At 44.0% G+C, this 13,323-nt stretch overlaps 1 protein-coding gene across 2 annotated transcripts in view; it reads left to right on the forward strand.

The window, feature by feature from the left end:
- The window catches only part of LUZP1 (leucine zipper protein 1), a 73,185-nt gene that overhangs the window by 30,528 nt on the left and 29,334 nt on the right, over nt 1-13,323 (forward strand). For both annotated transcript variants that reach the window (XM_048825887.2, XM_048825886.2), the window contains exon 2: nt 9,806-13,101. In XM_048825887.2, coding sequence (XP_048681844.2) covers nt 9,919-13,101 — 3,183 coding nt within the window. In that variant the 5' untranslated portion in view covers nt 9,806-9,918. The remainder of the gene's footprint in view (nt 1-9,805; nt 13,102-13,323) is intronic.

Raw genomic sequence — 13,323 nt, forward strand, 5'->3', positions numbered from 1 at the left:
GTGCCTATCTGCATCTTTAGGTGCCTAGATACCTTTGTAAATCTGGTTCTAGCATATTGAATGAAAACTGAGATTCTGGAAAACAGTTGTCGTCACTCAGCAATGGCCGTGGAAGTGCCTAGCCCTGCTGCGTTTTGGAAAATGCCGCTGTCGCGCAACCACAAGTTATTTGCTTTAATGCAAGAATCCTTGAGTAAAGTCCTCTGGTCTGTGCTGTGCAGGAGCTTAGACCAGGAGATCCATTCTGATTGAATCATAGAATCATAGAATATAAGGGTTGGAAGGGACCCCAGAAGGTCATCTAGTCCAACCCCCTGCTCGAAGCAGGACCAATTCCCAGTTAAATCATCCCAGCCAGGGCTTTGTCAAGCCTGACCTTAAAAACCTCTAAGGAAGGAGATTCTACCACCTCCCTAGGTAACGCATTCCAGTGTTTCACCACCCTCTTAGTGAAAAAGTTTTTCCTAATATCCAATCTAAACCTCCCCCCACTGCAGCTTGAGACCATTACTCCTCGTTCTGTCATCTGATACCATTGAGAACAGTCTAGAGCCATCCTCTTTGGAACCCCCTTTCAGGTAGTTGAAAGCAGCTATCAAATCCCCCCTCATTCTTCTCTTCTGCAGGCTAAACAATCCCAGCTCCCTCAGCCTCTCCTCATAACTCATGTGTTCCAGACCCCTAATCATTTTTGTTGCCCTTCGCTGGACTCTCTCCAATTTATCCACATCCTTCTTGAAGTGTGGGGCCCAAAACTGGACACAGTACTCCAGATGAGGCCTCACCAATGTCGAATAGAGGGGAACGATCACGTCCCTCGATCTGCTCGCTATGCCCCTACTTATACATCCCAAAATGCCATTGGCCTTCTTCGCAACAAGGGCACACTGCTGACTCATATCCAGCTTCTCGTCCACTGTCACCCCTAGGTCCTTTTCCGCAGAACTGCTGCCTAGCCATTCGGTCCCTAGTCTGTAGCGGTGCATTGGGTTCTTCCGTCCTAAGTGCAGGACCCTGCACTTATCCTTATTGAACCTCATCAGATTTCTTTTGGCCCAATCCTCCAATTTGTCTAGGTCCTTCTGTATCCTATCCCTCCCCTCCTGCGTATCTACCACTCCTCCCAGTTTAGTATCATCCGCAAATTTGCTGAGAGTGCAATCCACACCATCCTCCAGATCATTTATGAAGATATTGAACAAAACCGGCCCCAGGACCGACCCTTGGGGCACTCCACTTGATACCGGCTGCCAACTAGACATGGAGCCATTGATAACTACCCGTTGAGCCCGACAATCTAGCCAGCTTTCTACCCACCTTCTAGTGCATTCATCCAGCCCATACTTCCTTAACTTGCTGACAAGAATACTGTGGGAGACCGTGTCAAAAGCTTTGCTAAAGTCAAGAAACAATACATCCACTGCTTTCCCTTCATCCACAGAACCAGTAATCTCATCATATGTCATTAAAATCCATGGAAAGAGGGACAATTTAGGGAGAATATCAGGAAACGTTTACTGATGTAGGTCTGTGAGGCTGTAATAGCTTTCCTTTAAGACAAGAATGAAGAAAGCACTAAAAAAAATCCTGTAGGAACAAAACTGGACTGGTCCCAGGGAACTAGATGACTTAGCAGGGCTTCTCCATTTAAAAATCCATTTTTTTTATTATAAAAAAAATGTTTTGGCTGCACCTTGGTGAGAGCATAGACTTTCTGACTTAGACTTTAAGGTCAGAAGGGACCATTATGATTGTCTAGGCTGACCTCCTGCACAACGCAGGCCACAGAATCTCACCCACCCACTCCTGTAACAACCCCTAACCTATGTCTGAGCTATTGAAGTCCTCAACTCATGGCTTAAAGACTTCAAAGTGCAGAGAATCCTCCAGCAAGTGACCAGTGCCCCATGCTGCAGAGGAAGGTGAAAAACCCCTGTCATAAGTTATCTAGCGAGATATGCGTTAGGTTATGATTTCTTTAAATGGCTGAGAAAATAAGTTGTGCTAAATGGAATGAATGCGTACAGATGTGGGGACCTGCATGAAAACCTCCTAAGCTTACTGTTAGAAGCTTAGGTTAAAACTTCCCCAAGGTACAAACTATTTTACCTTTTGCCCTTGGACTTTCACTGCCACCACCAAACGTCTAACCGGGTTTATTATTGGGAAAGAGCCGTTTGGAAACATCTTTCCCCCCCAAAATCCTCACCAAAACTTTGCACCTCCCTTCCTGGGGAAGGTTTGATAAAAATCCTCACCAATTTGCATAGGTGACCACAGACCCAAACCCTTGGATCTTAAGAACAGTGAAAAAAGCATTCAGTTTCTTACAAGAAGAATTTTAATAGAAGAAAAAGTAAAAAAGATAATCATCTCTGTAAAATCAGGATGGTAAATACCTTACAGGGTAATTAGATTCAAAACATAGAGAATCCCTCTAGGCAAAACCTTAAGTTACAAAAAGACACAAAGACAGGAATATCCATTCCATTCAGCACAGCTTATTTTCTCAGCTGTTTAAAGAAATCATAATCTAACGCATATCAAGCTAGATAACTTACTAAGTTCTAAGACTCCATTCCTGTTCTGTCCCCGGCAAAAGCATCACACAGACAGACCCAGACCCTTTGTTTTTCCCCCCCTCCAGCTTTGAAAGTATCTTGTCTCCTCATTGGTCATTGTGGTCAGGTGCCAGCGAGGTTATCCTAGCTTCTTAACCCTTTACAGGTGAAAGGGTTTTTCCTCTGGCCAGGAGGGATTTTAAAGGTGTTTACCCTTCCCTTTATATTTATGACAACCCCCATGGCCTCTGCCAATCTGCCCTGGAGGAAAATTCCTTCCCGACCCCAAATATGGCAATCAGCTAAACCCTGAGCATGCGGGCAAGACTCACCAGCCAGACACCTAGGAAAGAATTCTCTGTAGTAACTCAGATCCCACCCTATCTAGTGTCCCATCACAGGCCATTGGGCATATTTACCGCTAATAGTCAAAGATCAATTAATTGCCAAAATTAGCCTATCCCATCACACCATCCCCTCCATAAACTGATCAAGCTTAGTCTTGAAGCCAGATATGTCTTTTGCCCCCACTGCTTCCCTTGACAGGCTGTTCCAGAACTTCACTCCTCTGATGGTTAGATTTCAGAGTAGCAGCCATGTTAGTCTGTATCCGCAAAAAGAAAAGCAGTACTTGTGGCACCTTAGAGACTAACAAATTTATTAGAGCATAAGCTTTCGTGAGCTACAGCTCACTTCATCAGATGCAGCTCACGAAAGCTTATGCTTTAGTAAATTTGTTAGTCTCTAAAGTGCCACAAGTACTCCTTTTCTTTCTGATGGTACTTCATCTAATTTCAAGTCTAAACTTCCTGGTGGCCAGTTTATATCCAATTGTTCTTGTGTCCACATTGATACTGAGCTTAAATAATTCCTCTCCCTCCCCGGTATTTATCCCTCTGATATATTTATAGAGAGCAATCATATCTCCCCTCAGCCTTTCTCTTGGTTAGGCTAAACAAGCCAACTCTTTGAGTCTTCTTTCATAAGACAGGTTTTCCATTCCTCAGATCACCCTCGTAGCCCTTCTCTGTACCTGTTCCAGTTTGAATTCATCCTTCTTTAACATGGGAGACCAGAACTGCACACAATATTCCAGATGAGGTCTCACCAGTGCCTTGTATAAGGGTACTAACACCTCCTTATCTCTACTGGAAATACCTCGCCTGATGTATCCCAAGACCGCATTAGCTTTTTTCACGGCCATATCATATTGGCGGCTCATAGTCATCCTGTGATCAACCAATACTCTGAGGTCCTTCTCCTCTGATACTTCCAAGTGATGCGTCCCCAGTTTATAACAGAAATTCTTGTTATTAATCCCTAAATGCATGACCTTGCACTTCTCACTATTAAATTTCATCCTATTACTATTACTCCAGTTTACAAGGTCATCCAGATCTTCCTGTGTGATATCCCGGTCCCCCTCTGTATTGGCAATACCTCCCAGCTTTGTGTCATCCGCAAACTTTATTAGCACATTCCCACTTTTTGTGCCAAGGTCAGTAATAAAAAGATTGGTCCGAAAACCAATCCCTGAGGAACTCCACCAGTAACCTCCTTCCAGCCTTACGGTTCACCTTTCAGTATGACCCATTATAGTCTTCCCTTTAACCAGTTCTTTATCCACCTTTCAATTTTCATATTGATCCCCATCTTTTCCAATTTAGCTAACAATTCCTCATGTGGAACCGTAACAAACACCTTACTGAAATCGAGGTAAATTAGATCCTCTGCATTTCCTTTGTCTAAAAAAATCTGTTACCTTCTCAAAGAAGGAGATCAGGTTGGTTTGGCACAATCTACCTTTTGTAAAACCATGTTGTATTTTGTCCCAATTACCATTGACCTCAATGTCCTTAACTACTTTCTCCTTCAAAAATTTTTCCAAGACCTTGCATACTACAGATGTCAAACTAACAGGCCTGTAGTTACCTGGATCAGCTTTTTTTCCTTTCTTAAAAATAGGAATTATGTTAGCAATTCTCCAGTCATATGGTACAACCCCTGAGTTTACAGTTTAATTAAAAATTCTTGATAATGGGCTTGCAATTTCATGTGCCCGTTCCTTTAATATTCTTGGATGAAGATTATCTGCTCCCCCCCACCCCCCCCGATTTAGTCCCATTAAGCTGTTCAAGTTTGGCTTCTACCTTGGATGTGGTAATATCTGTCTCCATATCCTCATTCCCATTTGTCATTCTACTCCAGGGGTGAGCAAACTTTTTGGCCCAAGGGCCACACCAGGGTGCGAAACTGTATGGAGGGCTGGGTAGGGAAAGCTGTGCCCCCCAAACAGCCTGGCTCCCTGCCCCCTATCTGCCCCCTCCCACTTCCCGCCCCCTGACTGCCCCCCTCAGAAATCCCGACCCATCCAACCCAGCCAGGAGCTCAAGGGCCAGGCAGGATGGTCCCACGGGCCGGATGTGGCCCGCGGGCCGTAGTTTGCCCACCTCTGTCCTACCATTATCCCCAAGTTCCTCGTTAGCCTCATTAAAGACTGAAACAAAGTATTTGTTTAGATATTGGGCCATTCCTAAATTATCCTTAACCTCCACTCCATCCTCTACAGCCACTTATTTATATGGCTGTAGAACCTTTTACTATTGGTTTTAATTCCCTTTGCAAGGTCCAACTCTACATGGCTTTTGGCCTTTCTCACTTTATCCCCTACATGTTCTGACCTCAATGAGGTAGCTTTCCTTGCTGATCGCTCCCATCTTCCACTCCTTGTAGGCTTTCTGCTTTTTCTTAATCACCTCTCTGAGATGCTTGCTTTCTTAAACTGCTTTTAGGAAAAGTTTAGCTTGCTTTTAGGAAAGTTTAGCTTCCTTTCCTAAACTGCTTTCCTAAACTGCACATACCCTTCAATACCTGTACTCCAGTCATGACTACTGTTCCACCATGTTTTTGTTATCCCTAGAATATCTGGTTTCATTTCCTGCACCAGTAGCTCTAATTCCTCCATTTTGTTACCTAAGCTCCTCGCATTAGTGTATAAACATCTTAATTTTTGCTGTTTGGCTTCTCTCGCATTCTTTACCCTATTAGGCACAGACATTCTACTGCCAGTATCACCTATTAGACTAATATCTACACTACCCTTCCTCCTTATGTCTATTCTCCTACCCATGGCTGTATCCTATCTTACTTCGTTTTCTTCCCCTGCAATGTTAAAATCCGGCGTGGAGATTACCTGGACATCTCCCCCAAACTCCTAGTTTAAAGCTGTCTTAATTAGTTGTGCCATCCTCCATCCTAGAAGTCTATTTCCCTCCTTACTCAGGTGAAGTCCAACCCGAGAGAACAGTCCTCTGTCCATGAATGCTTCCCAGTGGCCATACGTCCCAGAGCCCTCCTTATAGCACCACTGCCTGAGCCATCTGTTGATCATCATAATCTTGTCACACCTTTGTTGCTGTTCTCTAGGAACAGGCAGAATCCCACTGAAGATCACCTGAGCCTCGATTTCCTTAAGCATCTTCCCTAGTCTGGCATAGTCTCCCTTGATACGTTCCAGCAAGAATCTAACTGTATCATTTATTCCCACATGAAGGACGAGTGGATTCTTTCCCGCTCCCGTTAGGATCCTTTTCAGCCTCAGGTCCACATCCCGTATCTTAGCACCCGGCAGACAGCACACCCTTCTGTTCTCTGGATCAGCTCTGGTTACAGGCCTGTCTATCCTTCTCAGTAAGGAGTCCCCAGTCACGTAGACCTGCCTTTTCCTGGTGATGGTTCAGTCTCCCAGGTGCTCCTTTGCTGCAGCCTTGCAAAGAGTGGGGAAGCAGCCACACCAGGAGGAGTTCTGGATGAATCAATGGTGAGGCCTCCTCACCCCAACACAGAGTGTGGTTTCAAGCCACCCTAGCACTTCCCCTGTCAAATGCTTTGCAGATAAGAGAGCCTGGGAAGCTGCCCCTGACTGATGCAAAACTGCCTGAAGAGCTGCGGTGGCTTCACCAGAACCAGTGGAAACCCAACCAGAAACTAAACATTTTTCCTTATGTTAAGCTCCCTGAGGTGACCCCATATTTCCCCAAAGGGTGCTCACTCAGGCAGCCCTGTCCCACGGAGAGGGAGGAGCAGTCTATGCAGTGGACGCTTCTTACGCTGGCTCCAGCCTGCATGTCAGAGCTTTGAGCAGGCACTGTTCAAATGTGCCAAATGTGATCCTAGTCACTGTTCACAAATGGCATCCTGCAGGCAGATTCGAGAGACAGCTGCTGCTGTTCCCTGGCAGGGGCTGGGGCTGGTCAAGGCTCCTTGCAGCAGCGCAGTTCAGGTACAGAATGGTCGCTGATGTGGAGTTAAATGTTAACCACAACTGCCAGCCACCTCTTTGCCTCAGAGCTCCTGGGTGCAGTTCTGTGCAGCAGGGAGCCTCCTGGCTGCTCCCTTAGCCCATCGGGTGCAGTTCTAATGACATTTCTTCAGAGGCGCTTGCCTGGTGCTGAACTCTCCCCTGCTTTTCCACCCGCTGTTGGCCTGCGAGCAGCATATCCCAAACAATAGGCAGGAAAAGGGAATCTGATCTAGGAGAGCAGCAGCCTGTAAGCTGTGTATGGTGACATGGCGGGGGTTGGCACTGAACCGGAGGTGTCTCGCCCAGCTTGACCCCTGCATGCCACACAACTGACCTTAGCTTTTGTTAAATTTTCCTGCAAGGAGGCACCTTCCTTTGGGGATTTGCCATGATGATGATGATTTGCTGCTGCCACTTTCAGTCACTTGGTGTGTGAGGTGGCAGCATAACTGCCCTGCCCAAGCAACCCCCTTCCCTCCCCCCCGCCCCCCCATCTCCTTCAGCAAGGGGCCTGCTTGGCAGGTGGCTGTGTTTGCACTAAACACCCCTCTGCCTAACAGGAAATGAGTCACCTCCTGTCAAGGGCTTCATGTCAGGCACTGCAGTCTCCTCCTCACATCCTGCTCTTCCCTTCTTGGCTCTGTGAAATAGGAAACTCGTTAAGTGCTTCCTCTATAGGGAACACTAACAGGAATGCTACAGGCTGAGCAAGGGTTGTAGGTCAAAGGAACTGAAATCCTCCTCTCCTCTGGCTGTATTAGCCCCTCAGATGCTTCTCTACCTTGTTTGGTGGGAGAGTCACTTCAGGCTCAGGTTCCCGAGGAACTAATACAAACAGCAAGAGGAGGATATCCGGTCCTTTGACCAGCGGTCCCTGTCTCAACTCGAGATGAGGCTGCGGTGGACAGGGCTGCCATAAGTATTCCCATCGCCACTCTGCTCCCTGGAGAGGAAGCACTTACACATTTCCCATGTACATGGCTTGGCAGTTGGTCATCAACCGCCTGGCTGAGCATAAAGTTGCTTTTAAAATGAAAAAAGGAGCATTGATGTTGAAAAGATCTCCATGGGATTGCAAATGTCAGCTGGGGATGTGGGGGGGCTCCAGAACTTGTCTGTCCTTTTCAAATAGCTGCTTGTTATTACTGGACATACCAGAGATGGGAGTGAGCATTTGAGAGAACCCCTCTCCTGGGCCTTGGGGCTGAGAGCAGCTCGCGGCAGAGCACCTGACATCCCGCCAATTCCTTCTGGTGAAGGTAAACATAGTCAGACTCCAGAATTAACTGGCATTAGACTCCCAGAACCTACCAGCAGCATCCGTGTTTCCTGGGTCTGATCTCAGTCACCTTCAATGAGCCCTGTCGAGTTACTGAGGCTCCAGAATTGTGTGATGTTATGGGGTCTAAATCTGAGCTCTCCCTGTTCTCCTCTAGATGCCCAAGGAAATGGATTTGAGGCTTTCTCCCTACAGATGCAGAATCCTGGGTTCTAACTCTCATTCTGCATTTGTTTCCTGTCTCCAGTAGATGGCAGCAGGCTTGCATACTGGCTGGCAGTTTTGCAGATAGATCAGTTACACAGCTGCATTAGAAAAGTTCTGGGAATATTTTGTTTTTCTGTACCCTGATCTTTGAAAACCTAGGAAATTCTGACCTGGGCAGTTCTTCCCAAGAGACAGCTGCTGAGTGGCAAGACAGTCATCTCTGCTACAATACTGGCAATCTCCGCATATATGCTGTGGATTCAGTAAGGAATTCAGCTCACACAAACACCACTCATCAGGTTCCAGCAGAAATTCAGCAACTCCTCTCCCTCTTCCCTCTCCACCCACCCACGGCTTGGGGTGCACTCAGATTCTACTCCTTATTGCCATTGCAAACTATCTAGGTGTTGCCAAAGGGTATCTGTCAGAGGCAAATGCAATCCATCAGCCATTGCCCAGTACCAGACTTTAATCTGTTCTGGATTTAACTTGCAAAATATCCAACCTCTGTGTTTGGGTTAACCCCTTTGTGTCCATCTCTGATCCAGAGGCAGGTTGCTCCACAGAGCAATGCCATCTTTGCCATCTCCTTTCTGCCAGACTCAGGCAGAGATGTTCCTTGTTGCCTTTTCATGAAAAGTTCTAGTATTCCTGATTATTTGAGGAAATTTCTTGCCTGTATTTTGGACACTGGTATAGGCAATGTCCAATTATTTTAGCCTCTCCTCTGTTGTGGTGTTGAACCATCATTCCTCTTTTTATGTACTTCGTGTCTTCCAGTTTCCATCTCTAGTTTGTGGTTATTGATTCTCTGTCTGATAAGGATTTGCCTGAGATGTGCACATTTTCCTGAAGTGAGGTATCTGCTAATGGAATAGTTTTGTGAAGAGATCCATAATGTGTGCATATGCACACAACTAACCAGTCACAGAGGAGCATGCATCACATGCACGCACAGAAACAGCACTAACCAATCTTGGAGGGGCACTGAGTGGATACACATACATGCTGTCTGCCTAATTGAGGTTAGGAGGGTATTCGTTTCTCCCACCGACCAGTGGTGGGCTACTGTTGGAGACAGTACACTGTATTACTAGAAGAAAAGGAGTACTTGTGGCACCTTAGAGACTAACCAATTTATTTGAGCATAAGCTTTCGTGAGCTACAGCTCACTTCATCCGGTGAAGTGAGCTGTAGCTCACGAAAGCTTATGCTCAAATAAATTGGTTAGTCTCTAAGGTGCCACAAGTACTCCTTATCTTTTTGCGAATACAGACTAACACGGCTGTTACTCTGAAACCTGTATTACTAGACTAAATGGAGCACTGATCTTTTCCACTGTGTCATTCCTTATGCTCTGAATTATAGCTTTCAGAAACATGTTTAATGAAAGAAGAAATTATACAAAAGAAACATTTCCTACCCTCCTGTACTCACTTTGTTTTCTTCTTTCAGGCTAAAATTGTCTCTATCAAAGAAGCTGCAGGATTCAAGGAGAAACTGACATGTTTAAAATCACTCCTTTGATCCAAACTGAAGAAAATTGAACCCAAGAACAAAAAATAAAAATGGCAGAATTTACAGGTTATAAGGAGACTTCAAATCGCCATCTTCGATTCAAGTTACAGAGTCTTGGCCGTCGTCTTGATGAACTGGAAGAAGCAACAAAAAATCTCCAGAAAGCGGAGGATGAGCTTCTTGACCTTCAGGACAAAGTTATCCAGGCAGAAGGCAGCAATTCTAGCATGCTTGCTGACGTAGAAGCTCTGAGAAAAAGAGTGCTGAAAATTGAAGGCAAGGATGAAGAAATAAAAAAAGCTGAAGAGCTCTGTCAGCTGATGAAGGAAAAACTGGAGGGCGAGGAAAGCCTCACTCGAGAACTTAAATCAGAAATTGAACGGCTTCAGAAGAGAATGGCAGAACTGGAAAAACTGGAGGAAGCTTTTGGCAGGAGCAAGAATGATTGTACTCAGCTGTGTCTGAGCCTTAATGAAGAAAAAAATTTGACTAAAAAAATATCTACAGAGTTGGAAATACTTAGGATGAAAGTAAAAGAACTTGAAACATCTGAAGACAGACTGGATAAAACTGAACATAGTTTAGTAAGTGAGTTAGAAAAGCTGAAATCTTTAACACTGAGCTTTGCTAGTGAAAGAAAACACTTCAATGAAAGAGAAAAGCAGAATGAAAAATTAATCCAGGAGCTAACACAAAAACTAGAACAAAACAACAAACTAAATAGGGCAGATCAAACTAGAAATGCATCAAACCTGCTAGAAAGATCATCAAATAGTCTTCTGGATAGAAATGACCTGAGAATTGAAGATGACTTGACATCTGTGTTGCCCTCTAAAGAAGCCAGAAGAAAGGGAAGCTTGGATTATCTAAAGCATGTAGAAAATGAAACCAGAAATAAATCAGAAAATCAAAAGAATAAAAATCAAGAAGACAACAAAGTGAAAGATCTCAATCAAGAAATTGAGAAACTTAAAATTCAAATTAAACATTTTGAATCTTTAGAAGAAGAACTTAAAAAAATGAAAGCCAAAAATAATGACCTGCAAGATAGTTATCTGAGTGAACAGAATAAAAACAAGCTCCTGACTGGTCAATTGGAAGAAATTCAAATTAAAATAAAAAAACAAAAGGATATGGAGAACGGTGAGGTGGAAAGTGAAGAAATGATCTTTCCCAGCAGAATTAGACATGACAGACCTAAATACAGAGGTATCACAGCTGAGCCGGCAATTTCAAAGCACAAGTCACGGGAGCTTTCACCTCAGCATAGACGGGAGAGAACACGGAACAGAGAGTTCTCTTCCAATAATGACAATTATACCACAAGCAGCAAGCAAGTTCCCAGTCCAAGTTTAATTACTAGGAGAACAGCAAAGGCATCTAGTACATCTGCTCTACTAGACACTATGATTAGTGATACAAAAAGAATGGAAGACAAATCAGCAGTTGCTACATATTTATCTATGCAGAAAGATAGTGGTGCGCCACAAAATGAAGTGAAGAAATCTAGAGAGCAGCCATCTGTGCTGAGTCGATACCCACCGGCTGCACATGAGCACAAATCTTGGAAAGCATCTTCCAAACCTGGGAATGAAAGTGGACTGAAGACCAAGATTGAAAAGCCATCTCAGACATTTAGTGATGTTTGCCAAGGTAACTCTGATGCACTTGATGAAAAATCAAGCAAAGGAGAAATGACTGTATCTTTGACTGAAAAGATGAAAATAAGCCAAGCAGAGATGTCTGATCTCTGTGTAGAGATACCCTTTACGAAAAATAATCATGCACCATCAAATGAAACAGCTTCATCATATAGATACCATATCTCTTCTCAGATGTTAGCAGCTGAATCCACCAGCTCTAAAGCAGAAGCAGCAACAGTCTCTGTTGTATCTCACAGACAGTCCCCAGAAGGGAGATCTAAAAGAACAATAAACTCCCAAGAAAGAGAATTTACAGACACTTTTCATGAAAATATAAAGCCCCCAACTTTATTAAAGTATTCAAACAACTCAAGAAGTCAAGAAGACATTTTACAGATTCTCACAAGTCAAGGTAAGGAGGGAATGGACCAATCTGCACCATCAGTTACAGGTCAGACAAATGTTGGCATAAAACCTGACTCTTTGAGATCCAAAGCCATCAAACCAGCTATCCATGAAAAACTTAGTACAGATGAGGAGATGGGTAAAAGCACCAATGCTACTACTGAGTCGGAACTGGAGACGAGAAAAAAAACCAGTTCCAGAGAATTCTCAAGCTCCAGAGGAGTTCTCAGAGCATCTCTCTTTGAAAGTGATAAAAATACTGGAAATGAAGATGACCCCCCAAAATCCATAAAGATATCTTCAGATGCCACCAGTGTAGGATTGAAATCCAGACGGTCATTCAGTCCCAGAGAAGCTTTGAGATCAAAAGCCATCATTAAACCTGTAATAATTGAAAAGGACATGAAAGAAGTAATGGGAGGGGCTGGGTCTGAAGAATACTCTCAAAAACAGAAATCTCTCTTTAAAACTGTGACAAATAAAATGAAAAGCAGCATAACAATCTTCCCCTCTGAGCCAGCCAACACAAGGACCAACACAAATGAAGCAGCAAAGGAAAGACATACTTCTACCAGCAATATTAGAGTCACTCCAAATGAGCTGTCAACCATAACAAACAACATCAGCACACCCTTTGAGATCTCAATTAATAAGAGTGATATTGCTCTGAAATTATCTGAGGCAGATAAAATTGGGGACTTAGCTCTGAGAAACACGACAGAAACACTAATCTCAAGAAGCAGTATTATGATAAAACCTTCTGAACCCATTGAGAAGAACAGTTGTGAGCCATCCTTAGAGACAATCAGCTGGAAAAGCCATGGGTCTTTAGAATCAGATTCACCAGAGACAAAACACATCACTCTGAGAAGCTCTTGGAGGACAAGGCGGGGATTACAATCTTTGGAAGACTCTCAAATCAAAGTGGAAAAAAATACAGCTTCCATTCGTACAAAGGCATGCAAGTCATCTACAGACCTCTCTGAAACGGAAGGGACCAATGCAAGAATACATTTACTTGAGCAGAATTCAAGAAGGTCCAGGGCCACTATTAATTCTTGGAATACTCCTGAATTAGAATTCAGAAGGACCCAAAGTAGCTTAAGTGCATCTGAGCTATCTACTCGAAGGAGCTACGTCCATGATCCCATCACTGCTTCTACTTGGAATCACAGAACATTACCAGTAAGTGTTTTCTGTCTTCTGTTACTTTTAACCATCATTCTCTTTTTGAAATTGTCCACTAATTGTAGGATACCCAACTTGAAATACTAACAGATCTGATTTTCAGAGGTGTTACATTCCCACAGCTCCTGTTCACTTCAACTGATTACCTAAATATTGAGGCATCCAAATTAATTAGCGACTTTGGAAAATTGGGCCGATTAGTTGTGTTCCCATCTGCCG

Source organism: Caretta caretta, chromosome 19 (assembly GCF_965140235.1).
Source record: "Caretta caretta isolate rCarCar2 chromosome 19, rCarCar1.hap1, whole genome shotgun sequence".
Lineage (NCBI taxonomy): Eukaryota > Metazoa > Chordata > Testudines > Cheloniidae > Caretta > Caretta caretta.